Source organism: Penicillium cinerascens (assembly GCF_028974065.1).
Source record: "Penicillium cinerascens strain IBT 15544 chromosome Unknown contig_1_segment0_segment0, whole genome shotgun sequence".
In the NCBI taxonomy this organism is placed as follows: Eukaryota; Fungi; Ascomycota; class Eurotiomycetes; order Eurotiales; family Aspergillaceae; genus Penicillium; species Penicillium cinerascens.
Genome location: NW_026695287.1, coordinates 620,922 through 646,384, shown reverse-complemented (window position 1 = coordinate 646,384; position 25,463 = coordinate 620,922). Strand labels below are relative to the sequence as shown.

Here is a 25,463-nt window from a genome sequence, read left to right as displayed (position 1 = left end):
CGTCTGCATGTGGATGTATCAGATGGATCTTGTCTTTAGTCGTGTCCAATTTTTCATGCACGGCACGCATCTTCCGTTTGGTCAAGCCATATCCCTCGACCCCAGCGAGGACGGCATAGGACTTGCTGATAGAAACCCGGGACAAGTCTACTCCCCGTTCTTGAAGGGAATGGTGAAAAGCACGAAAATTAGAAATGTGAGGGCGGTAATGACCACTGGAATGGACGTATCAGCCTTGATATTTTCGAAGCAGCAAATTGCAGTGAAAAAGAAAGCCAGCTTATACCTTAAAGGAGACAGACTGCGCAGTTGCCCTTTGCGAATTTTGAGCATTCCGGCTGCCGAGATACGTTTCCCCATTAGAAAGGACGAGTGTTGAAAAGCACCAGGGTCTTTGATGCCAACGTATATACGGAAGGACGTATCGGCGACCTAGAAAAGGGTTAGGCAAGACTTTACGGAAGAAATAGGAGATTTCTGGACTCACGAATATCCACATGCCTTTCTTGACGGACAGACTGCCCGCAAATCGGTCATAAATCGCCGCAGGGTCGACACGTGAAGACTTCTTGACGTCCTTTTCCAGTTCATAGTCTTCCTGTGTCGAAGGAGTTTGGTCTCCATTGCTTTCATTGACATTATGCTCTGGCAAAGGCGAGGATCGCGATGAGGTCGAGTCGGGTTCGGATGGTGTTTTTTCAGAATTCCCTCCAAAACGAGGCGCATCATCTTCAACAGGAACTACGCCGTGAACGCTGTCCCTGAACCGTTTGTCATCCGTGTCGACCAACTCGTTGTTTTTTGCCCACCGGAACAAGCCTACCTCATGTTGATAGACTCAATCAGCTTCAGCTTCATCTTCGTTTCAAGATGGTCTTACCAGCACCGTCTACCTTGACCAAATACTGTTGTCTCTCGCCCGACGAGAGATATCTCACCTGATCTCTCTCCAGGAGTTCACGTGAGACCCGTTGATGCTCAACATCCCTTCCTTCTCCCAGGTCCAGCCAGTAAAAGAAGTTCTCACGCGAGGGAGAGGATTTCCAGAGAGTATGATAGGCGCGTAGATTGCTGCCATGCCGATGTTTGGTATCCACCATTTCCAAGAAGTATTCCAGATCCATCATCTTGGGTGTCGACTCGTGCAATACCTCAGAGTGATAATTTAGCTCCTCTTTCTCTGGATGGTCGTTGTCGCTGGCTTGTATGGCAACATTGACAGCTCGGTGCCAGTTTTGGCGAGCTGGCCTAGGGCTTTCATCAGCGGAGTGCGGGGTGCATCTCTCAGAGGCATCTTGTGGGTTTTCCTGGGGTCGTGGAGTGTGCTATAGAAAGGCCAACGATTAGTTTTAAGTAACGAGGAAGTATCGCGGGGTCTTTACCTCGAGTCGTCGCAGACCAAGCCCTCTGAGTTCTCTTCGAGCGCGATATCCACGAAACGTTCGCTAGATTCATGATCAGAATGGCTTATCAACAAAGCGCCATTCCGAACCTCGTACCTGGATTGTGCGGGCGGCGCGATCTGAAGCCAAACAAACCGTGACGTCATTCGCATCGCGAGGTACACGAGCCATCTCACCGGTGGGCGAGTCTCGCTCGCCAGACTGGATGGACCCGGTCATGTTGCAAGAGATGAAAACTATGGAGGCCACGGGAGTGCCATGTATTGTCCATGCCAAGTTGTCTGGTCCATCGATTGAATGTGGGATTCCAAGTTTCAACGATGAGTCCTCACGTGTACTTGGCAGCCTTGTTTCAGCGGCTGCCCATCATCACTTCGAAGGTCCCCAAAGGTAGGACCTTGCGGGTGCGTCGTATATATCACGCTTGTCCCGCTCACGTCTTTCATCTTTCATGATTCTTCCGCATTTTCGCCATGAATTTCACAGGCAACTATCTGCCCCCGTCCCCGTGGACTAGACACCATGACCTTGTCAACTTGCCTTGACGGGTTCTCACAGGGCACGTCATCTGGAATGTTCTTTCGTTTCTATCAGGACGATCCTCCGCCCAAATTGCAATCGCAAGTCCGCGACAATCAGTTGGAGAAGCGCCCCGCGCGAGTTGGATTTAATTTCCCGTTACGACCTCAGCGCAGAAGGTTGCCCCTTTCAGATGGGCCCCACTCCCGATGCACAGTTGCGATAGAGTCTTTCGGGTCCTGGGCCCGGGCCCCGTGAGATCACGGAAGCTCGTCCGTGAACTCCGTCCCCCTCATGCGGGGAAAGTGAGTTGAGGCAATGGAGCAGAGTTGCGGTCTTGCGACAATCGCTATATATGGGGTGGTTGAAATGATTCTGTCTTTCAATCAATCCACTATATCTTGATCTAGCGATTCAATTCACAAAAATCAACCATGCCTTCAATTCATCCTCTCATCGATAACGGTATCACCAAAGGGGACCCCAATTTCCCCGGTGGCACTCTGCACTGCCGCTGTCCCTCTGACCAAGTCGTTGTCGGTCTCAAGAGCAACGTCGCCCACAACCATGCCTGCGGTTGCTCCAAGTGCTGGAAGCCCGCCGGGGCGCTCTTCTCCATTGTCGGTGTCGTTCCTCGTGACAACCTGAGCGTCCAGGCAAACGAGTCGAAGCTTGCAATCGTCGATTCCTCCGCAATCATCCAGCGCCATGCTTGTATTAATTGCGGTGTCCATATGTTCGGCCGGATTGAAAAGCCTCATGCTTTCCATGGACTCGATTTTGTCCACGTCGAGCTTTCGGACCAGAAGGGATGGCAGGAGCCCCAATTTGCAGGTTTCGTCTCTTCTATCATTGAGCAAGGCTTCGATCCCAAGGTACGTTCTAGCTGCCGTGAATCTTTTACTCTGCTAACGTGTTTGGTAGGGAATGGATGAGATTCGATCGAAGTTCAAGTCCGCCGGTCTGGATACCTTCGATGCTTTGTCGCCACCCCTGATGGACCTGATCGCCACTTTCACCGCGCAGAAGGCCGGCGTGAAGTTCTCCAACCTGTAAGGAGGATGCTTTGGAGAGCCAACGAGTTTCTTGTGTTGGCATGTATATCATAAAGTCCTAAGTTGAGAAGGCGTGGCAAATTAGGGTCTGTTTCGACCCTTTTTGTCTTCGACTTTCCCTTCGGCGAAACGAATGAGCAGTCATGATCATCTAGAACTTTTCCAGTCATCAACGTATTTTCTCGTCGTCTATTGCATTTTCCGAAGATTATCTCCTGCTCCCCCCCCCCACCGGTGACTTATACATGTTTGGAACGCCTTCGCCAGATTGTCGTTCCTGTATCGTTAGCCAGTGCTACGGTGCCGTGGCTACAAGAGCAGAGGGTGGAACGGAATCATCATCGATGGAGATCCTGAATTTCTTCGATATTCGGACCCGCGAGAATCTTATAGCACTAGCTGCAAGCTCTAATCAACGGGCCCGCTAGATAAGGTATCGCCTCTGTATCATTTGCAGCTCCTAAAATCCGGTCCACATTTCTCGCTCTTTCACCACTTTAAACCTCACCACTACGGGGCTTTCTTCACTCCGTCTGTTTGGACTCCCTACATGATTCCATACAGGACAGGCTTGATCGCCGGTTCGAGCGGATGGTTAAGTAAAAGACCATAATGGAAACTGATAAGCGCGATTCCGAGGCCACCGTCCACCGCGTAGAGCAAAGTCGACCGGATCATGGGAGACTACGATACTGTCAAGACTATGATGCAGATAATTGGCCGCAGTATGACTTTTGACGAACCGGGGCCCATTTATCACCTCCGGCCTTCTTGTCGTGTCCCCCTGTTTTGTGACCAACAGCATCTTCTTCCATTTACGCCCTTTTCTATTTCTCGGGAGACCTCGTCATCTAGCTTTAGTGTCATTCCGGATACTACTGATTGCTCCAGTCTTGGTATGAAAGGGATTCAAAATAGCCATTCTCGACAGTAACCATTACTGTTTTTAGTTCATCAAACAGGACCATCTGGCAGCACACCGTAGGTGGAAATAATGAAATACACAAGATCATGGAAGTCAAGACCACGAGAAATTCTGCCCGTTCCTCGCACTGCTCTCTGTACATTCATACCAGCCTGCATGAGTTTACCCTGTCTGGGAAACGTAGATTCCAGCCTAGAACGGATCTCTATAGTATAAGAAACCAGCGTGAGTGGATGGAGGCGTGAACCAAGGGCGGTAACCGACGCGCCGAGGTAAAAGTTGCAACCCCCTCATTCGCATTCGACCTGCACACGAGCCGACACCTTCACAAGGCCAGATGGAATTTATTCAGTGTCCCAACATAAATCGACTATTTGTACGAGCTATAAAGTCCGAACCCGACACCCCGCAATTTTCCTAATTCATCCATCCATCACCGTTGCAATTTTACAAGGCAGCGAACATGGCAGAATCTTTACACTCCCAGCCTCCGAATTCGAAATATTTCCAATTGTCTTTTCCCAAACCCGGAGTGATTTTGGTTACCATTAACCGGGAGAAGCAGCGCAACTCATTGCCGTCGGATGCCCATTGGGACGGGCACAATCTCTTTACATGGTTTGATGAAGAGCCGACGCTGCTGGTCGCCGTGGTCACCGGCGCCGGGGAGAAAGCGTTCTGCGCCGGGCAGGACCTGGCTGAACAGAATTCGTCTCGTCGCGGACCCAAGACGGGCGCGCAATCGGCCGTCATGAACCATCCACCGACTGGGTTCATGGGCTTGAGCCAGCGCCGAGGAAAGAAGCCTGTTCTGGCTGCCGTAAATGGATTTGCGCTCGGGGGAGGTTTCGAAATCTGTCTCAACTGGTATGAAAAACCATGACGATCTGTTGGCTTGGTTCGCAAACGTATTAATTCTTACAGTGACATGGTGGTGGCATCCCCTGAAGCCCAGTTTGGGTTGCCCGAAGTCGCCGTTGGACTATACGCCGCGGCGGGCGGTCTTCCCCGTGTGATGCGCATCGTGGGCCTTCAACTTGCATCCGAGATTGCCATGACCGGACGTCGGCTGTCTGCTCAGGAAGCACTCGAGTACCGCTTAATTAATCGAGTCGCTAAGACTACGGGGTCCGTTGTTGACGAGTGCCTCGACCTAGCGGGTCGTATCTCTAGCTTTTCCCCCGACGGGATCATTGTCACGCGTCAAGGGCTTCGAGAAGCGTGGGAAAACCCAAGCGTGGAGCAGGCCACATCGCGAACCAGGCAGGAATATGTTAACAAGCTGGTTGCCGGCGAGAATTTCAAGATCGGCGTAGAGGCGTTTGCGCTCAAGACGCGACCGAAATGGGTTCCTTCCCGTCTGTGACGTAGAGACTGCCTCCTCTGAGACCGAGTCTTTGTATATAATAGTCACTATTCTATAGTTAAATATTGAGCATTGAATATACTGGACAACTGGCTTCTTTTTAGCTTTCGATTCGTTTTTTTCATTTTCTGCCCGCAATGGATCGGTCCCCGCCGACGCTGCCATATGATCCTCCAATTGCTGCTCGGGCCGAGGGTCAATTTCACGTCATTCACACGGCGCACATGCCTGTACCCCCTCTGCCAACCTATATACATTCCTGCCCTTGATAAAGCCTCGCATATCCTTTGATAAAGCCCATATATTACTCATTGCGACCAGAACAGAATGATTCCGGTAATTATTGGCGTTGCCGATATCAAAAATCGGTCAATTGCAGTTGACGATGCAAAAGAGCCGGCAACTCTAATGCTTGAGGCGATTGGCTCTGCCATTCAAGATGCCACTACCTCACGGGAATTTGCGGAGGCCATGCGATCTAGTATCGATAGTATCGACGTCGTTCGCACTTGGACTTGGCCCTATGCGGATCTGCCGGGACTCCTTTCGGAAAAACTTGGAGTTCAAACGAAGCATCGCGGCTACAGTGAACACGGCGGGAATCAACCGGCCAAACTTTTGGATGAAGCAGCTCGGCGAATCGCGACCGGTGAGAACAAAGTCGCCGTGTTGACTGGTGCGGAAGCCCTAGCTTCCTGTAAGAAGTCCTTCCGTTTCGTAGTTCACATACATTATACTGATGAAATAGTGGCCGCCTGTGTAAAACAGGGCAAGGTTCCACCTTCTGGATGGACCACGCCTGCAGAGTCGGTGAAGAGTGTTTTCTCGCCCACTACCAGGGAATTGAAAAAAGGTATGTGAGATTCAAAACGATGAGCGCTCTTCCCACTAAAGCATTGGAAACCTCTAGAAGATATCGGTGGTTTGCACTCTGTGGGCGCACCGATCCATATCTATCCGTTATACGAGAACGGGTTCCGGGCTCATCGTGGCCAGTCGATCAAGGACAATCATGAAGAGTCGACCGCTCTTTATGCCGACTTCAGTAAGGTCGCGGCTTCCAACCCTTATTCATGGAACCATGGCAACGGCACCGAAACGGCGCAGTCGATTGGAACGGTATCCAAGAAGAATCGCATGATTTGCTTCCCATGTAAGACCTTTCGAAAATGTTTTATCGGAGAGATATTGACAGACCCAATTAGATCCCCTTCTGATGAACGCCTTCAACACGGTAAACCTGGGGGCAGCTTGTATATTGACCTCGACGGAATTTGCAAAGCAGCTGCAGGTTCCGCGCGAGAAATGGATCTACCCACTTGGCGGTGCTGGATTCAAAGAGCGTGACTTATGTGCGTGAAATACGGACTCTGTTGACTGAAGGATCACTGACATGAAGCAGTTTGGGAACGCCCTAATTTCTTCGAAAGCTCGGCCATTTCGAATTCACTCGATCAGTGTCTTGGTGCCAGCGAGCTCACCGGGAATGAGATTGATGTCTATGATTTCTACTCGTGTTTCCCAATTGTGCCCAAGCTTGCCTGCCACCACCTCGGTATTTCAATCACCGAGCCAAAGAAACCTATTACGGTCCTTGGTGGCCTCACTTCCTTTGGAGGCGCTGGAAACAACTATTCGATGCATGTATGAATTTTACTTCCCGCATAAAGTCCGAATAACTCTAACCACCCATCACAGGCAATCACCGAGATGGTGCGCCGCCTACGTCAAGGAGCCGGACACAACGGTCTGATACTGGCTAACGGCGGATTCTTATCCTACCAACATGCGATCTGCATTTCAACCCAGCCTCGGAAAACCCCCGATTCTTATCCGGACAGCAGGGCGCTACACTCTGGGCCAGCGGATCCCATTCCTCCTATAGACTCAGAGGCAGAAGGCGAAGCGAAAATTGAGGTAAATCCGATCCTTTCGAGTCCTGATAGGAATAGAGCGAGTCACCTTTGCTAAAACCAGTCCAGACCTACACGGTTGAATTCAATCGAGATGGCAGCCCGGAGCAAGCGTACATTGTAGGACGCTTGACGGGGAGCAACCATCGCTTTTTGGCAAATCATGGAGATCAAATTACTTTGAAACGACTTGCATCGAGTTCCGAAGAGCCGATCGGCAAGGTTGGCACCGTGGTGCCTGATCCAACAGGGGAAAAGGGGCAAAGAAGAAACCTGTTCTATCTGAACGATAACTCGAGGCTGTAGTTCGACGCAATAGTTAGCATACTAAGCAGTTCATGAACTTCGCATTCATCACACGTGTTAGTACATTCAGGTATTTGAGATGCCTTTCAGTTAAGAAATGAAGATACACGAAGAATGAATAATACGAAGTCCATAATGGCGGCGCTTGCAGAGCCTCGAGATTAGCCCGCAAGCACATCCGCTACGACCTGTGTGATTTGGATCAACTCCTCATCGCGCATATTTCTGCCCACTAACTGCACGCAGCAAGGTGCGCCTTCCACCGCTTCAGCCGTGTCTGCAGAGTGAAATTGCGTTGTTAGTCTTTCTCAATCTGCCGCTCTAGTACTGTACCCAGGCATTGGAGGATATAATACATACAAGGAGGTCTGTAGTCCACATTGCGAATGAAGGCTGAATCGGCAGTCTTGTCTGCTTGGCCAAATGGTACGATGCACGCCGGGTACTGTGTAAACATGAGTGTTGAGTCTTCAAAACCCCTTTCCCAACCACTTACATCTAGCAGATTCCAGAGGACAGTATATGGCACAAAACCGAAAAGATCATGTGGTTGAGCAGTTCCTTGATATCCAGGCATGATGATAGCATCAATGCCCGCTTGCACGACGAGCGAGCGGAACTCCTCTTTGAATTTGTTTCGTTGCTCGTTCAAATCGTAGAGTCCCTCGAGAGTCAGCGGGGCATAGTCATATTGCATATATTCATGTGGAAGAGACGTCGAAGCCAGTGCCGGTATGGTAGGTTCTCCACTTGCAGCGATATGCCGAGACGCAGTGCCATCCGGGTCCATGGCAAACATGCGGAATGACAGAGCACAGGCGTCCTTGATAGACGGTGTGACCAGTGGAACGATCTCATGGCCCGCAGCCTGGAGCTTTTCTGTAGCTTGCTCCAAAGTGCGAAGGACCGGTGGGTGCAGTGGGAAATGAGGGTCTTCCCGAATAAAGCCCAATCGTAGCGACCCCGACTTGGTGGTGACAGCACGCCAGGGTGAATATATCACCGACGAATCAAATTGCCACGGATCAAAGTCGCTCACCAGCTTCATGAACATATTCAGGTCTCGAACGGAGGTCGCCAAGGGCCCAGCACATGCCCTAATGCCTGTCTTGCCCCCTCGGCCGGAGCTCGTCTGTCCAGCGTAAGGGACTCGGTCCGCCGAGGGGCGCAGTGCAAAGGTACCGTTGCAGATAGCGGGGATGCGGATAGACCCAGCAATATCCGTTCCAATACCCAGCACCGAGCCCCGCATCGCGATTAACGCCCCTTCTCCGCCAGAGGAGCCACCAGCCGTAAGATTGGAGCGATGGGGATTTAGAGTCCTCCCGAATACAAAGTTGTGCGAATCCGCGGCCTTGAAAAATTAGTATTCATAGATATTGAAGATTAAATGGGAGAGTTAAGTACCATCATGGTCTGTGGGATATTCGTTTTGACGTATGGGACTCCGCCAAGAGCCACAATGATCTCCACGAGTGCTGAATTCGACTTGATAGGCCCATTTTTGATGAATGAGGTAAACCCAATGGTGGTGGGAACACCTTCAATGTTGAAACAATCCTTTACGAAGGGTGAGTGGGAGCCCTGATCCTGCGGTATTCGCACATACCTTGAAGCTGATGGGCAGGCCATGGAGCGGTCCAACCGGTTGACCTGTTTTTTGCAAATTTTCGTCCAAATCTTTGGCTCGCTGGAGAGCGAGGTCGAAGAATGTCTCTGTGAGGCATCGGGTCTATACGTTGTTGTCAGGACATGCGCCATATTTTACGGTTTCATTAAGAAGTGATACCACTTGCTGCGCAATGGCTGCACGGATGCAAAATGCCTCGGTGACTTCATAGGCAGACAGCTTCCCGCGATGGATACTCTCTAGCAGGGATGTGGCGTCATAGCTTTCGGTAATCTCCAGTTGCTTAGCAGTGAGGAGACCACAACGTCGCGGAACATCGAGGACATTGGCTCCGGCGGTTTCAGAGATGTTGGTGTATTCAGTGGGAAGACGCCACGTGCCAGGGATTTTGGCAGCAGCATTTGCCTGCTTTATCTGCACCAGCGACTCCCAAGATTCAGTTGCCATGATATGTATGGATAAACAAGGAAGATATATGGATGAAGGGCGAAATGTGGAGGTAAAGAAAGGATGCGAATGAGTTAAGCGGGGGACGAGCTATCTATGCCACTGTTCACAAGAACTTGGGGACGATCCATAAGCGAGGATATGGCCGTTGACTATGAGGAGCAAGTCCATGCGCAACGAGCAGTCTTCTCATTGCTGTGCTCCGATTTCCTGTTTCCCCGCGAATCTCTTATCGGGGCTCGTCCGGGCCAATCACAGCTAATTTCGCGCTCCCCATTCGATACCCACTTAACCATCAGGTATCCTGATGAAGTATTGGAGTATACTTTCCAAGGTTATAGGTATTTCTAAGAGAACGTTCTACCTGTCTAATCGATAATACCTAAGAGTTGGAACGTCTACACCTTCCTAGCTTAGACCGCGGTGAATTAGCAATCTGCTACAGTATTCAATAAGGTACCTAGGGGTAGATAATCTTATTTGTCCTCGTGCCCGCTTCCACAAACCAGCCTTCGGCAAACACAGCTGCCATCCAGTCCGGTTCCCTGCCCTCCGTTTCCGAACCCTCCGATCTATTCCCGAATACTGCGTAAACATACGCTTCATATTCGGCACGGTCTCTCGCTTATCTCTCCCAATTTGAATAACTTGAATAGCATCATCTCTATGTTTTGATCCTTTCATCCTTTGATCATTTGTTCTGTTGATCTGTGTTGCGTCCTCGCTCGAGGAGGGGGTTGATGACCTACAGGATCATACGACTCCCTTGTGCTCTACATGAATCTCCTTACCCCACGGGGGAATCGACAAGACGGCCGCGGCCGAAGCATTTGTGACGTGGGCCAAGGCACTCCCACAGACAGACATCACCATCTACTCGGACGGCTCCGAGCAGAACCTCGCGGGATATCGGCGCGTTGGCTATGGCTACGCCGCATACAAGGCCGGCGAGCAGCTACACACTAGACACAGGACTATCATCAGTATATCATATCTTCGACGCGGAGGCGGTCGGCGCCTAGAAGGGCCTCAGGCTGTCCCCGAGGCAACGTATCAAGAAATCGCAAAGAAGATGCGCGAAGAGAGCTTCAAGCTTTTCCTCATTGGTCTTGTAAGTTTACCAGACATGTTTGATAAGCGAAGCGAGACACTCAATGCTAATACCGACCATAGGAAAAGATCAACGCCGAAGTCATCAGCTTGATTGACCTGCAGGGAAATTTGGACCGTGAGTACGCGGTCGGCTTTTTCTTCGGCAACAAACCGAGTCGAAGCAGCCTTAAGTCTCGTTGGCCTGAGAATGACATATCCTCTCCCTTGACACCCTCGGCAACGGCCGAGCAAACGGACCAGCACCGCGTATCTAGCTCTGTATCGATAGCACCTCCGTCATCTAGGGTATCCGCGGTGATACCTCTACCACCTCGCAGTGGGCCTTCCTAAAGTGTCAGGAGGCGATAGCCCGATACGATATCCGGCTCAAATAGGCCCCCGGCCATATAGGCATCGAAGGCAACAAGGCGGCCGACACTCGCGGACGAGGGCGCCCGCTATACGCCGTCGAGCGACGGCCTAGAAGTATCGCCAATAATCAGTGACATTCGATCCATCTACTGCACCCTACGCAACTAGGCATAGGAAGAATAGTGGGCCAAGGCCTCCACCAAGCTCTCTCGCTAGTACAAATCCCAGGGCCACGACGAATACGAGATCAAGCCCCATCCCGAGCTTAAACTACAACACCCTGTCCTCTATCGATGGCTCGCCCTTCGATCCTCCCACGGGGACTTCGACTAATACCACAGGCGGTACCACCACGATAAAGTCAAATTGACTTGCTCCTATGGAAGGAACAAAAGCCCGGAGCACCTCGCCTTCTGCTCCAGGGCTCAGCGAACGCTCTACCACTAGCCACAACGCCCGCCTCAGGTCGGTATGAGGCACTAGATTACCTCCGGTCCCTCCAGCCTGGCGAGTTCGCGGAGTGGCTACGGGTCACGGGGTTCTACGCCAAGACCTGCACGCTGGATCGATCAAATCCGAGAAGCATTTCGAATCTCCGGTCTTGGCGATTGACGATGATCAAATGTGGAGCTTTCACAAGCCTACCGTAAAAATACATCGTGCTATTCCACCGCCATTTCAGTCCACTGGCGCCCCAACTCTTGCCGTATCCACGCGGTTCGCCAGCCCAACACCTTTTCTACGCGACAGAGAAAACTTAGCGATCCCTGTTGTTCTACCGGGTTCCGCAGAAGATGGCCATCTGAATGATCCGTCAGCAAACTCCCCCAACCGATCGGAGCAGAACGAACAGCGGTGAAGGAGGTGGCAGGCCATAAAGTATGCATTATGCACATTCTCGTTCGATAAAGAGAGACCGATGACCGTTGCAACGTGGGTGGCAATGGTTCTCTGGATAATGCCTGTCAGCCATCAAGTCGTGCAAATCATGCTTCAAACACAAATCACCTCGGCTTGGTGCCGGAATCGGACTCTTGCGTAATCGTTCATTGGAAGAGACTGGGGATCGGTCAACGTGAGGAAGATGCGAGCCGTATGGTAGTATTGCATCCCGACTACTGGATACCGTCGTCAGTCGCGTCACCGTCTCCTCAGGGATGGTTGGAATACAAACCAGCGGGGGCCGACATCATCCATATTTCAGGAAAGGGTCGGTTCGCGGCTACATCGGGTACCTGATATCGAATGGGTTGCCAGGTCATTGGCTTTTTGCCATGCCACTCGTCTACGGCTCCGGCCACCCGGTGCCAGGCACTTCCTTCGACCGTCTGTTCGGGGAAATGTCGGCACAGCTGAATGATATGCGCGCAATGGAAAATGATCATGTTGGCAAATGCTGCATCGTCGTCGCGTTGGAACATGGATGACCGCTCATAGTTCCGCAAGTCCAACTGAAAGTGCTGATACTGCACGATCGACGCATAAATGGCCTGACGCAGGAACTGCCAGCTGACAGCCTCGGCCATCCCGCCCGATGAGGCAGAGCGAGACATGAGATTGATGAGGCGGCTGGATCCCAGGAGGTGAAACTTTTCATCCGTGTTGTTTTCTAGCTCCTCGTAGATACGCAGGATAACCACCGTCAGCAGGAGGTTCTCGTCGTAGGCGTGCTCGGGCCGATCGAGTGCCGTGATGAGCAGCTCCAAGCACTGCCCATGATAGGAGGAGGCCTCCCAGTCGCTCGTCATATTTAGAATGGCATCGTGTCGCGCCGCGAGTGCCAGAACCGCCTTCAATACCATGGGGACTTCCATTGCATGGCGAGGTACGACTGTGCTAAAGTGTGACTGAGGGTCACATATATCCGCCTATATTTTTATTTAGATTGCGAACTTCTCCCGCCCCAGTCTAATGGGAATTACTCACCCACGGTGCGATCTTCTGGATAAAACATCGAATCAGAGACGCCTCTCTCAGCGACAACTGCGGTGCTTTCTCCGGGCAGGGTGCTAGTGGGCTTCTTGTATTGGGCAGCTCTAGTGCATGCTTGTTGGAACTATACGAGCCGTCCCCGGAGGTGACTTCTGACTGCGTCTCCCGACGTTGGCCGGGGGAGTCGTTTGGGGCCAAGATTTTAGCTGTACTTGGGAGATCCTTTTCATGAACGAGGTCATCTCCTTCCCACTCGTCCGAGGCCTCGTTTATAAATGTCACTAAGGATGATCATCAGCACATGGAGCTGAACGCGAAGGCAAACCAGACATACCGGGCCGTGACACATCCACCCAGACCTGCTCCTGGCCCCAGACGAAGTCGAAACGGGCGGACGAGCCGTTGATCTTCTGATAGACATGGTGCACAGCCTTGAACTGAAAGCGCGGGTCGAGATGACATACTCGGCCTAGGCGCGCGCACGGGGTGCAGGCAGAGGCCCCCGCGGGGATCACACAGCGGATATGGCGATGGCGACACCGATCACAGCCTTTGCCCACTCTCATGAGGGGAATCTAGTGATGCTATCATTCTCGCCGACTGCACAACATGGAGAGGGTTTCCCCGCATTGCGCTGACTCAGCCCTAGAAAGTGGGTGGGAAATCAGGCATAACGATTCCTCAGCTAACGACTATCTGCGATCAGAGGTAGATCATTCTGAAATAGCCCGTCCATTGGCTTGAAGTACTACGTGCAGTTCCGAAAATGTCCAAGTGTCTAGGGTGGATCGACCAATTCTGCTGCCTACCAAGTACCGACCGATAACATACCGTGATATGGATATTAATAGAACACTCCCGCTCCTAGACATCTCTTTTTGCGGACACTAACCCTCGATGGGATAGGAACTGTCAAGAAAGAAACGGCATCACCTCTAGGGCCTAGTATACGGGGTAATCAGTGCTATGTACAGTAAACAAGTCCGGAATTTACGTGGTGGATCCGGATGGCGGTGCTGTTCAAAGGTTGTAGGGCTACAGAGCCAATCAGCCCGCCACCAGCCTCTGCAGCGGAGAGCATCGGCTCCAAAGTGAAACGGGGATTGGCCTCGACGGGGACATGCAACAGCTCCCGGCCAAGCTCGACTCCGCCTCAACTGAAATCATGATAATGACCGGATCCCCGTCTGGCCGTGCCCGTGCCGTAGGGAGACTTCGTTCCTCGAGTTTACTGCACGGATGTTGCTCCAATTCATCCTGGTGGCTAGGTTGTGGCAGTCGGTAGTTGCGGATTCCAATAACTGTAAGTAATACTATCTGAATCGCACGGAGTCTGGTTGCTGATGATCCCACCTGGACAGGCTCTAGTAGTGTAACCATTTCCAGCCAAAGCGATGCCGACAATCTGCGCGATTGTGATACTCTTGACGGGAGCATCATCATCTCCTCTTCGGTCACCGGCATAATCACTATTAGCAACGTTGAACAAATCAACGGTGCGATGACGGCCGAGGGAGTATCAGGTCTCACCAAACTAATTGCTCCGGACCTTGACACGGTCAAGGGAGCCCTGACATTGGATGGGCTCGACTCTCTCACGACTCTGACTCTGAACGCACTGTCTCGGGTGTCCTCGGGCCTGACAATCGCTGACAACTCGCGGCTCGAAAGCCTTGACTTTGAGGAGCTGGAAGAAGTTGATGGGCAACTGATACTGACGGGCTCATTCAAGGGGTTGGTCGCTGATTGCAATTTGTTACGATGTACTAACTGATGGCAGTGTCTCATTGCCATCGCTCGACCAGGTCAGAGGCCAGGCAATCATTCGAGGTAGCAGCTCCATGTCTTGCAGCACGCTAAACGGCCTGCGATCGGATGGGGTGTTCCGAGGCGGATACTCCTGCTCGGCTGGTTCAATGGGCAATTCGCTAAGCGCCGGCGCCAAAGGTGGCATCGCAGTAGGTGTCATCGTTGGGGTTCTGCTCCTGTTGTTCTTGCTGTGGTACATGCTTCGACAGCGGCGTCAGCGAAATAACAGCCGCGGGGAATCAGACGCACCACCCTCGCCAGTACTGCTCGCGGACGAGAAACCACCCAACTCTCAAGACAAATCTATCTCATCAGATGAACCCCAACGTTTTTCATCTCACTCATCTTTCTCGCCTCCGGTCCTGGCCAAGGTACCCGTGCCTCGGAAAGCGATTGGGCCGCTACCAGCTTTGTTAGATGGAAGGTCGATCCATGAAGCGCCGCACGCGGTGACACCCGTTCAAGAATATCACGAGCTGGACGCTGGGCCAGTTTTCAGCACCCATCAACGACCACTTAATTCCGAGGGCTAATTTCCGAGTAAATGTCGACTGTACGGACGGTTTCCTCGCCTGACCGGGGATCTGTCAAGGTCAGGATCATGTTTGAAGTCTTGGTCAGCTTTTTTCCTACGTCTATATACCTCCTAAGCCCGAATCGGCATCATCAAACGAGTTGAATGCTGCCGTTGTCCACCCCCGACGGCTTGGCTCGCTTCCCGATGCTGATTGTGGTAGCTGAATCTCTAGCCCCGTTTGGGAACAGCGCCGGACCCTTGAAATCGGATCCACTCCTTGAATAAGCTCCTCGGCTAAGTAGATCTGTCTGTTTTTGGTGAGATTTCACTTTGGCAAATTCTCCTGTCTCATCCTACGCCGTTGAATTTTCCAGCTGTGAGCAGAATACGAGGGGAAACGACGGAATATTGTTGTACATTGATTAAATCTGTTGCTTCCATTCGTATAAAGCTTATTTGTATCATTCGTAGTTCCCAAACTCCGCTGTTTCGAAATTCCAAAGCCGTTTACTTCTCCCTTCCTGAACGCCAATGGAAAAAGTATTATGAGATACGCGACCTTGAGAGCATTGTGAACTCGCGGACCGTTTACGTTCAATGATATATCCTAGCAAATACCCAAGGTAGCCGCTGCCCATGTGGCATTGGTAACTTCAGCGGATTGTGGTGTACGTGCTTTTCGATTTTCTATGGACATCCTAGCACATGAATATACATATCTCATCATTTATTTTTCACATTTCAAATAGGAACGAGCCATTTTTAGACAATGACCTTGTGCTCAGCAGGCTGCTCATCAGGCTCGCCGAAAATGTTAATGTTCCAGCGAGGCTTGTTGGCAGAGTAGGGGGTGTTGTAACGTCTGCGGTCCTTGCCCAGAGCGCTGACCTTCTGCACCTCCTCGGGGAGGAGCTCGATCTCCTTGAAGTTATCACGGATGCGTGACGGAGTGACCGACTTGGGGATAACACTGTGGCCACCGACCTGGGACCAGGCAAGGCTAGAAACGGTCAGATGATGTTACAAATGGGAGGAAATGGGGAGTCGACATACATAACGTGAGCAGGAGAGACCTCAGTGCCGGTACGCTTGGCGACAGCCTCAGCGACTTCCTTGACCTCGGGGCGGGTGATGAGGAGAGGGATGTTGAGCATGTTGTTACCGAAGGCCTAATCGCATTAGTACCCATATTCTTCCGGCGATCAATTTGTAGGGCACGTACGGAGTAGGCAGTGATGTGGATATTCTTCTTCTGGCAGTACTCGATAAGGTCGTTGCTCTGCAACACGGGGTGACGCTCGATCTGGTTGGCAGCGGGAACGACACCGGTGCCGTTGATGAGGGCCTCGAGCTATACGGGCTGACGTCAGTACGACTGCAGGATATTCAATTCAAGCGGAGGCTAGACGAACGTGCTCAATAGTGTGGTTGGAAACACCCACGGAGCGAGCCTTGCTCTTGGGGAGCTTGGTCATGGCTATCGGCGGAGAAAGAGTTAGTCCATACGACCGCCACGGTATAAATGGGCCCTACTTACCCTTCCAAGTGTCGACGATGGAAACACCATCATCAATGATCACATCACCACCCTCGACAGGGCTGTTGGCAACGAGGGGAAAGTAGGACTCGCCCTTCTGGAAAGCGACAGGCCAGTGGACAAGGTAGAGCTAACTCCGTTAGTGGCCACCCGCTTGGATTGCAATCACAACACATACATCGAGGTAGTCCAGCTCGAGCTCAGCGAGGCAGGCATCGAGAGAGGCTTCAACGACCTCTGGGCGGTGCTGGCTGCGTACTGTCAGAACCATGTGCTTCTTGAAACAAAAGACGTTGGGCTCCGTGAATTTACCTGTTCCACAGCTTGGAAGTCTATGTCGAAACGAGAAAGGTTAGGAAAGCTCCATTCGTCCAGAATGGGACTTGTGAGATACTTACTATGAAGAGGTCCTCACGCTTGAGGCCGGGGACATCCTGGTAGGCGCGCTTGATACCGGCGGCAACCTCCTTCTGGTTCTGGTAGCTAAAAGCAGAGCGGTAGGTCAGTACATCGGCTTGGGATCACCATCGAGACCACAGGTGGGAACGAGAGGTTCGTACATAGTAGCAAGATCCTAGGACGCGTTAGTCTCGACTCTATTTGGGCGCGCCCGCGCCGAGGAAATAAATACATACCAGATGACGGTAGCCGGCCTTCAGGGCCTCGTAGACGGCCTCGCCGACCTGGCCGGGGGCCGATTGCCAGGTGCCGAATCCCAACTGGCTATGCGTGTGTTAGCCTCTTTTGACATTCACAGTTCCAGTTCGAGTACATACGGGATCTTGTGGCCGGTGTTGAGAGTGACCTTCTTGCCGAGAGACATCTTGTTAATCGAGTGATAGATTTGAGTAGGAACAAGTAGAAGAGGATGCTTGGAAGAGGAGCCAAAACTGGGAAGAGGCCGCGTCTAATAAACCGACGTGTCTGCAGCGGGGTTCGAACAATGCGGTCTCGCTGCCCCTCCTTCGGAGCAGCCCCCACCGAGGGCGGATCGGCAGTGGTGGATGGAGTATAGCAAGATGTCATGCCGGCGTGTTCTCCGAATTCCCCAGGCCATACCGGTTTCGGTTATTGCCCCTGTTCCTACCTTGTTCTTGCCAAAGCCACCGTTTGGTCCTGACCATGTCTCCCCGGAAACTCCAACGAACCCGGGGGCAGGGCCGTGTTCGTGATGTCATCTGCATCGACCGGGTAAAAGACGGGTAAATTCCCGATCCGCTCGGCAACAGAACACCGAGAGACGGGGGGCTTCAGGTGGCCCAAGTGGCCCGGAGTACGCAAACCAACGCATGATATCTCGAAGTCTAGTTTCCATACCCGGTGTAGCTCCCTCTACTATGAGATGGTGGTCCTGTCGGGCACCCGATCTGGCCTAGTGAAACAAACTGCGCCAATTCCGCCACTTCGAGGACCCTCTGGCCCGGACTAACTCCGAGGTCATCGTCACGTTCCCTCGGGCCATCGCGTTTACTCGGACGGGATGGATTAGTAAAAGCTTTTCCGTGCGATATTCGGCTAGCAGAATGGCCTCGAAGCCGGGAACATTTCCGAGCCGAGCCCGGGAACCTTTTGAAAATCCGTATTGCAGCCCAGCCCGTCTGTCCTGAACGGATTTGGAGCTGTGAATCTTTCTCCAAGTTCTTGGCACCATCTCAACGTTCACCACCCGGTGACGCTATCCATGAGTTGCCTCATGGCACTCATCTTGCATTCCGCATTTGCGTGAAAGGAAACCCCTCTGAGCCTTGAAATCTATTCTATGACTTATTTTCCACGGTCTCTGAACGTGTGGCAGGAGAGAGGCATCAGCCCGAGGGTTTTGAGATTGGGTGTCACTCACAGTGGGTCCCAGATCAAAAGTCTCTCCACGATTTGGGTGTTTGCAGCGCTTGGACCTGCCGCGACTTATCTGCGTTTTCCTATCCCATTCTTGAGTACTCGAATCCTGCCCATGACTGGGCTCTGGAGTGACACCGGAGCTATACTCGGGACTGTAGAGCAGGATGCCTTTTGAGGTCTTACAATGACGGCTTTCCAAGTGTCTGCTTTATTTCTAATGCAAGATGTGCGGCCTAAGGGAATGACGCTTCGTTGTGTTATCGCTCCAATTAACTACGACATTCCATATTGACTTAGCGAATGACTGAAATATATAAATTATACGTCGTATACAGTGCCCGGGTAAATTAACTCTCGGCAATGTAGCCAATACCGAATGTTTACTCATCCATAAAGGCCTTCAGTAAGGCCGGGTAGTTTGGGCTACCCAAGCCAGTGACCGGATCCCAGCCCACGCCAGCGGAGAACCCGTTGGTGCCACAGCCGGGGTTGTCTCCCTTGGTGATATCGAAGAAAGCATCCGGGTGAGCGTACAGAACGGGGTTGACAAATCCGACGGTCGACTTGTTTGCAGCAAGTCGCTCCTCGTTGATACGGGTCAAGATAGAAGCGAAGACCGGGGACGAGGCCGATGTACCGCCAATCGAAGTGGGCAAGCCCTCGTTGAAGATGACAACATTGTCACCAATAGCGGAGACATCAGGGTAGCCACGGCCGATGCGGTTGTAGATACCGCCATTGGCCGCGAAACTGTCATTGTTGACGCTCTCGTAGTATGGGTAGGTAGGGTTGGCCGTGGAGAAGTACTCGGCCACGGCGTTGGCTTGGTATTCGGGTTGCTTGTAGATGTTACTGAAACCACCACCGGACGGGAAGCTGGACACGGCCTGCTCCTTGTGGTCCTTGGCACTAGCGCCGAGAGGAATCACGGTCGCCCCCACGGCTGTCAAGTACGGGCACGTGGCCGGGAAGTCAGGGTTGAAGACTGTGCCATTTTTGCCCAGGCAACCGCTGGACCCAGCCACGCCGGAGTCACCCGAGGCGACCACGACGGACACGCCCAGCATGCCCAGCTTCATAAACTCGCTGCACTGGCGTCGCTGGTAGGCGATGGGCAAGTCGGCTTCGTCACCTCCATACGAAATCGAAATGACGTTGGTCGGCTTATAGACACCGCACTGCAAATTCCCCTTGTAACCCCCGGGGTTGGGGTCTGGGTAAGGAGGGTCGAGCGGCGAGATTTCGTCACAGTACGAACCATCAAGAGCATCCAGGAAGGTGTTTAGGAAGCCACGGAAAGTGTAGTCCTCCTCGTAGACCATGTCGTCCGTCTGGAAGAGAACGGAGTTCTGCGGCCAGATAATCGGGTAAGAAATCTGGAAGTCCAAATCGGACTCGGGGCCTGCGCTTTGCAACGGTCCAGGTGCCGTGGCGCCATCAATCGCCTTCAGGATTGGGTGAGTGCCAGTAGGGATCTCTCTAGAAGAGGAGTCAGAGAGAATGATCTGATCAACGGGTGGGGCTTCATTACTTGGCAAGAGTTGTGAAGAAGAGGTTGAGATCCTCTTGCGCGTAAACGTCACCGATGTCTTCGAAGATACCCAGTTCGTTGCCCTCGGTCGCGGAGGTGCCCTCTGTGATGTTGTACATATCTACAGGACGGTCAGCCTGCGTTTTGACTCCAACAAGTGTCTCGGTCGCTTACCCCTGATGCACTGGGGAGTGACGGCAACGTCACAGAAATCAAGCACCTGATCGAGCAACTGTTCCAGAGGCAACCCGATCGGCTTCAGAATGGGCGGCAGCCCATTTACGGCGCGCTTTTGGAGATTTCCACCACGTTTTCCGACGCCGGTCACCTCGCGCAGGGTGATACCCGGCGTGATATAGTCAACGTGCCCGCGTATCGAGGCCGGAACATGGTACCTAACGCCCCCAGGGTTAACCGAGACTTCCATATGTGCAGGGCCAAAAACAAAACTTACTCGCGGCATGCGACATGAGAACGACCGGTCTCGGAATGAGAGTAAATGTAGTATTCCGCACGAATCAGCTTCTCCAGCTCCTCGGCATCGGCATCAAACTGCATCCACTGTTTGTTCACGGACTGCGAGATTCGGTCCGCGGCGATGCCCGAGGACTCCAGCCATCCACGGACCCTGTCCACGCTTTCCTGGCTGGGTGCAAACAAGTCATGCACATCCGATTCGGACATGTGCTGACCATAGCGGCTCGAAAACGGGTCCGACCTTGAGTACTATCAGTCATTTGCCGCGGAGAACGGATCGAGTACTGCTATGCCATAACATACATCTGCATGAGAAGGTCATGACCATGGTCCAGGTTGGACTGCGTGAGACCGATTCGCACGGGCAGCGATGTCGAGCCGTCCAGTCTCTTTCCCTCGATCCAGGAAGTCGGCATGGATTCCCGTTTCTCGTGCAGCTCATAGCTATGGGGAGCGGGTACGGCGATGGCGCCGATGGCTGCCGCTCCCAGGAGCAGAATTGAAGTCTTCATGATGTGGGAGGTCACTCAAGTTCACTCCGTACACCAAATTGAACAGGGCCGCAGGTGATGGGACAGGGCAAGCTTTATATTGTCTTTGTACGGACTAGAGCCCCCGCTATCGCCCGTGGCTCCATCGTTCTCCTGGACCCTCCTCGGCCCCAAGCCTAGGTAGCATCCAATGGAGGCACGCGCACCGCTCGCACTTTAAAAGGGAAAAAGGCTCATAATCTGAATCCCGCCTGATGGTGGAACTACGATCGGCGGACTATCGCTAGGTCCGGTGGATTAGGGACCTTCCCAGCAGGATAAGCCAAACGACGATCACCGAATGCTTGGACCCCGAGCTAGACAGAAGACGAATGGGATTGGAGAGTGCAGTGGTTTTACTTTCACCGAAAATGCACCTTTCGGATATCCCAGGGCAAACGTCACGTCCGTGAGAAAGGTTCCCTCCAGATCGACCCTCGCCAGTTCAGGTCCGGATTCCAATGAATCGCAGTCATGGCCAAAGTCATTGAAGTATCTGATTTGTTTTTCTGTGTACAGTGTGTACGGTGTGTACATCCTTCGGAGACTTGAAATAATTCCTTTCAATGTCAGAGTCGACCGTCGAGACCCGACTTCTTGTCGACTCGATAGAAGCTAGTCTCAGCTGATAAAGACACTGACTACATGAAAGCACATTTGTCCGCACCGTCTTTCTCATGGTCATATCATCTTGAACTCGATCTCCATTTGCATTCCCGCTCCCACTCCTCGGAGGACCGAAGCGCGCCACATAAGCTTACTAGAAACTTGAAATCGTCGACGTGGGCTGAGTTTTTCCAGCAGGCTTTTGCGGGCAGCACAGGCACAGGCACAGGCACAGGCACAGGCACGGGCACGGGCTAAGACCAAGGCCTCGGTGAATTCGACGGAGTGATAAGGGGACCAAGGCATATGGCATCCTAGCCCGGCCCACACAAGGTTCCCCGCCTCCACTGCAGAGACACCAAGTGGGGGCAACTTTATCTCCATCAGGAAAGTAATCGGCTCGATCGTCATCATGAGTTCGGGATTTCTCGCTGTCCAATTACCGTGCACGAGTGACGATCCTGATATACCCCCTGAACCTGAGTTCGGGTCTCTTCGTGGTGAGGTACCAGGCACCCGAAGAGCGGGGTCGAGACGGAATTGACCAAGAGCTCACCGTGTTTGAAGCTCTTCCGTCCTGGTGGAGTGGAGTACGGCCGCAACATATTCGTAGCTACCGAATTACCGGCGCAAGGCGCCCGAGGGGTTGCATCTCTTCGACAGCAGCATGTGCTGCGTTATCCCGACAGAGATGCTGTCGACCATGGTTCGATGCTCCACTGTTCCTCGCGTCCGAAAATAGCGTAAACGTCGGGATCCATGGACCCCCTCCGATTGTACGTACTTATATGCACTATTTTCCATTTTCATGCGGGAGTTCGCAGGAGGAAATCCCCTACACCGTACTCCGTACTCTACATTCCCGAACAGAAACCACTTTCTTATACCTTACCCTACCTTGGGTTAAGGTAACCTTGGGATTCGCGATCGGCGGGATACAGAAAGCAGGCATCAGTGGCTGCATGAGGCGTTTCTCGAGGCTTGAGAAGCCTGAAGGTAAATATGACATGATTTCTTCCAGGGGCGCAGATCCGAGCGGGGTATCCGGCCCAACCCACTCGTTCCCGGCGCGGAGACCGGAGGGGAGCAGAAGGGCCTGTTCAAGTCGGCATCGTGTCCAGGGTCACTCTCGGCGTTCAAGGTGAATCATTCGTGGACATGTGCAGGGGAACCGGACGTCCGTAATTGTGCTTGGCTTTTTCGGTGGCAAAACCTCTCATTCCCAGAGGGGAGATGGAGCGCCCTGCGGTTATCCTGCCACCTTTTGTGCGCTTGTATCATCGACACAACCGGGCTTCCAACGCCCAAGTATGGCTAGGGGCGCTGTCATGGGGAGGGGAGCTAGGAAAAGGAGACCGATTCCTGACACCCGTCAAGGGGGGTTCTGCGGGAAAGGATACTGATGGGGTTTATGATCCGCACCATTTCCACAGGATATCCACCAACTGCTGTCGGTGAATAGGCTTAGCTACGTAGTCATTCATGCCTTTGGCCAGGTACGTTTCCGCATCTCCTTTCAGCGCGTTCCCGGTCAGCGCGATGATGGGGACGTCGACGTTGAGCTGCCGGATTTGCCCCGTTGCCGTCAAACCATCCATCACGGGCATGTTGATGTCCATCAAAATCACACTGTAGGCCAGGGGTTTCTGTTTGACCATGCGTACGGCCTCGGCCCCGTCCCAGGCCGCATCCACACATTCAAACCCTAGTGTGCCCAGGAGCTTGATCATGATCGTTTGATTGACTTTGTTGTCTTCAACGAGGAGGATGCTTTTACGCAGAGCAGCCTTCTGTAGGAGAGAGGAGGTATCGAGGGTGGTTTCGGGGACTTGCGGAGCGATCCGTCGGGTCGAAGGGACAGGCCGGTCGATGCGACCCATTTTAACGGACATCCAAAACACACTACCAGGCCCATCGGGATTCGCATGGAATCCAACTGCACCGCTCATAAGTTCGGCCAGGCTCTTGCAAATGGACAGTCCCAATCCGGTCCCCTGATAACGCTTCGTGGTCGAGTCCGCGAATCGAGTAAACGGGGTGAAAAGTGTACTGACTGCATCCTCGGGGACCCCGATCCCGGAGTCCACCACCTGGACTGAGATGTTGTAAAACTGGGGGTCGTTGCTGTCCACTGAATAAGACACATCCAGATGGATGTAGCCACTCTCGGTGAATTTGACGGCATTGCCGACTAAATTCTGCAGGACCTGGCGAAAACGCAAGGGATCGCCCTTGACGCCATGGGGGAAAGCGGGGGCCACAGAGGTCTCGAGCACAACTCCGGGCTTCAGGGTCGGCTCGCAGTTTCTGACGACTGCACTCACCACGGCGGGGACGTCCAAGACATCGGCAGTCAGAGAAAAGGAGCCGGATGACAATTTCGAATAGTCCAGCACGTCGTTGATGACTTGTAGGAGGATGGAAGTCGAGTCCTCCAGGATCGATGCGTATTCTCGCTGATCGGGGCTGAGGCCCGTTCTCATCAGCATGGTCAGAGCCAAAAACATCCCGTTCATAGGGGTGCGTAGCTCGTGGGACATGTTGGCGAGGAAGTCGGTTTTCAGCTTAGAGGACTCCTCAAACGCGTCGATCAGTCGAGCCTCTGCGGCTTTGCGCTCCGTGAGGTCTCGGGTAACCTTGACAAATCCCACGTGGCGCCCAAGTTGATAGATAGGGGTGATCATGACGTTGGCCCAAAATTGCCCTCCGTCTTTCCGGTAGCGCCATCCCTCGTCCTCGACCTTTCCATCCCGCAGGCAGACCTCGAGCTCGCGGCCCGGTTTGTCGAGCTGCAGGTCTTCGGGTCCGTAAAAGATAGAGAAATGCTGGCCGATGATCTCACTCGCCGTGTAGCCCTTGAGAATCGCGGCGCCCGAATTCCACGTCGCAATGTGACCCCGAGTATCCAACATGAAAATCGCGTAGTCCTTTACGGTATCCACGAGAGTCCTGTAGGTCTCGTTGAAGTAGGTCTGTTCCATCTTTGACGCAGAGTTCGACCGCCCGGTCATGTGCGCTTCTAGGGACACGTAAATCAAAGTATCCCCGTCGAAGATGGGCGTCACGCGTAGAGCAAAGTCGAATTCGTGGCCTGCGACGCGAATGGCTTCGATTACTTGAACTTCACGAGTGGAGATGGCTGCACCGAGCGCGCCACTGAACGAAACGATGTCCGGGGCGGGAATGATGCGCGGGGGCAGCTCGTACACGCTCGTTCCCACTAGTTTTTCGCGATCATGTTGGAAGAGTGTCAAATGGCTATCCGATGCCTGCACCACCCGAAGCGAGCCATCTAGAAGGATCGTCGGCGTCGGTGTACTGCGATAAATTCGGGACATAGGATGATCATCCGTCACGGTCGCGGTCGCGGTCACGGTCGCAGTTGAATTCGCAGTCGCCGAAGAAGGTGAAGGCGCCGGCGTGGTTGTCGTGGCGGGGTCGTCAGCAGAAAACAGACCAGCTGCTTTGTCCTGCGGTCTCAGTTCGCTCTCTGCAGGTGGCGTCACGACCAGCGCGAAATTGACGGGCCGGCGATCCTCAAGGCTGAGGTGGAGCATCTGCTCGTCCGGATCCATCGCGATCTCAACCGTCCTGCCACGGGGCAGGAACCGCACACTCAGAGAAGGAAAGGCGTAGCGGGATCATTCACGAGTAGGC

At 52.9% G+C, this 25,463-nt stretch overlaps 11 protein-coding genes across 11 annotated transcripts; 5 read left to right on the top strand and 6 right to left on the bottom strand.

Annotated features, from left to right (window-relative positions):
* Nucleotides 1–147: 147 nt before the first annotated feature.
* On the bottom strand, nucleotides 148–1,622 carry N7498_001795 (IQ calmodulin-binding motif protein; the record flags this gene model as incomplete). The annotated part of the gene is made up of 5 exons (XM_058448857.1): nucleotides 148–432; nucleotides 488–819; nucleotides 881–1,325; nucleotides 1,383–1,445; nucleotides 1,500–1,622. 5 exons carry the CDS (start codon nucleotides 1,620–1,622, stop codon nucleotides 148–150), a joined length of 1,248 nt encoding a protein of 415 aa, XP_058311201.1.
* A 734-nt stretch (nucleotides 1,623–2,356) lies between these two features.
* N7498_001794 (S-(hydroxymethyl)glutathione synthase) lies at nucleotides 2,357–2,978 on the top strand (the record flags this gene model as incomplete). The annotated part of the gene is made up of 2 exons (XM_058448856.1): nucleotides 2,357–2,797; nucleotides 2,847–2,978. 2 exons carry the CDS (start codon nucleotides 2,357–2,359, stop codon nucleotides 2,976–2,978), a joined length of 573 nt encoding a protein of 190 aa, XP_058311200.1.
* A 1,387-nt stretch (nucleotides 2,979–4,365) lies between these two features.
* Nucleotides 4,366–5,268, top strand: N7498_001793 (enoyl-CoA hydratase/isomerase family protein; the record flags this gene model as incomplete). The annotated part of the gene is made up of 2 exons (XM_058448855.1): nucleotides 4,366–4,769; nucleotides 4,827–5,268. The coding sequence occupies 2 exons, from the start codon at nucleotides 4,366–4,368 to the stop codon at nucleotides 5,266–5,268; spliced, it is 846 nt and encodes a 281-aa protein (XP_058311199.1).
* A 327-nt stretch (nucleotides 5,269–5,595) lies between these two features.
* N7498_001792 (Thiolase) lies at nucleotides 5,596–7,487 on the top strand (the record flags this gene model as incomplete). The annotated part of the gene is made up of 6 exons (XM_058448854.1): nucleotides 5,596–6,121; nucleotides 6,179–6,421; nucleotides 6,474–6,620; nucleotides 6,671–6,912; nucleotides 6,967–7,185; nucleotides 7,251–7,487. 6 exons carry the CDS (start codon nucleotides 5,596–5,598, stop codon nucleotides 7,485–7,487), a joined length of 1,614 nt encoding a protein of 537 aa, XP_058311198.1.
* Nucleotides 7,488–7,648: 161 nt separating this feature from the next.
* N7498_001791 (putative general amidase) lies at nucleotides 7,649–9,564 on the bottom strand (the record flags this gene model as incomplete). The annotated part of the gene is made up of 6 exons (XM_058448853.1): nucleotides 7,649–7,764; nucleotides 7,848–7,932; nucleotides 7,984–8,841; nucleotides 8,895–9,047; nucleotides 9,097–9,219; nucleotides 9,277–9,564. 6 exons carry the CDS (start codon nucleotides 9,562–9,564, stop codon nucleotides 7,649–7,651), a joined length of 1,623 nt encoding a protein of 540 aa, XP_058311197.1.
* A 1,072-nt stretch (nucleotides 9,565–10,636) lies between these two features.
* N7498_001790 (uncharacterized protein) lies at nucleotides 10,637–11,007 on the top strand (the record flags this gene model as incomplete). Its single annotated transcript, XM_058448852.1, has 2 exons — nucleotides 10,637–10,675; nucleotides 10,738–11,007. The coding sequence occupies 2 exons, from the start codon at nucleotides 10,637–10,639 to the stop codon at nucleotides 11,005–11,007; spliced, it is 309 nt and encodes a 102-aa protein (XP_058311196.1).
* Nucleotides 11,008–12,021: 1,014 nt separating this feature from the next.
* Nucleotides 12,022–13,526, bottom strand: N7498_001789 (Zn(II)2Cys6 transcription factor; the record flags this gene model as incomplete). Its single annotated transcript, XM_058448851.1, has 4 exons — nucleotides 12,022–12,146; nucleotides 12,203–12,896; nucleotides 12,955–13,241; nucleotides 13,295–13,526. 4 exons carry the CDS (start codon nucleotides 13,524–13,526, stop codon nucleotides 12,022–12,024), a joined length of 1,338 nt encoding a protein of 445 aa, XP_058311195.1.
* A 673-nt stretch (nucleotides 13,527–14,199) lies between these two features.
* Nucleotides 14,200–15,302, top strand: N7498_001788 (uncharacterized protein; the record flags this gene model as incomplete). Its single annotated transcript, XM_058448850.1, has 3 exons — nucleotides 14,200–14,263; nucleotides 14,322–14,694; nucleotides 14,741–15,302. 3 exons carry the CDS (start codon nucleotides 14,200–14,202, stop codon nucleotides 15,300–15,302), a joined length of 999 nt encoding a protein of 332 aa, XP_058311194.1.
* A 746-nt stretch (nucleotides 15,303–16,048) lies between these two features.
* On the bottom strand, nucleotides 16,049–17,646 carry akr1 (putative aldehyde reductase (AKR1); the record flags this gene model as incomplete). Its single annotated transcript, XM_058448849.1, has 11 exons — nucleotides 16,049–16,286; nucleotides 16,340–16,455; nucleotides 16,509–16,637; nucleotides 16,699–16,763; nucleotides 16,824–16,953; nucleotides 17,002–17,074; nucleotides 17,136–17,155; nucleotides 17,222–17,306; nucleotides 17,384–17,397; nucleotides 17,459–17,546; nucleotides 17,600–17,646. 11 exons carry the CDS (start codon nucleotides 17,644–17,646, stop codon nucleotides 16,049–16,051), a joined length of 1,005 nt encoding a protein of 334 aa, XP_058311193.1.
* Nucleotides 17,647–19,042: 1,396 nt separating this feature from the next.
* On the bottom strand, nucleotides 19,043–21,182 carry N7498_001786 (S53 family peptidase; the record flags this gene model as incomplete). Its single annotated transcript, XM_058448848.1, has 5 exons — nucleotides 19,043–20,141; nucleotides 20,194–20,314; nucleotides 20,368–20,588; nucleotides 20,648–20,911; nucleotides 20,974–21,182. 5 exons carry the CDS (start codon nucleotides 21,180–21,182, stop codon nucleotides 19,043–19,045), a joined length of 1,914 nt encoding a protein of 637 aa, XP_058311192.1.
* Nucleotides 21,183–23,215: 2,033 nt separating this feature from the next.
* On the bottom strand, nucleotides 23,216–25,381 carry N7498_001785 (uncharacterized protein; the record flags this gene model as incomplete). Its single annotated transcript, XM_058448847.1, has 1 exon — nucleotides 23,216–25,381. One exon carries the CDS (start codon nucleotides 25,379–25,381, stop codon nucleotides 23,216–23,218), a length of 2,166 nt encoding a protein of 721 aa, XP_058311191.1.
* Nucleotides 25,382–25,463: the final 82 nt, after the last annotated feature.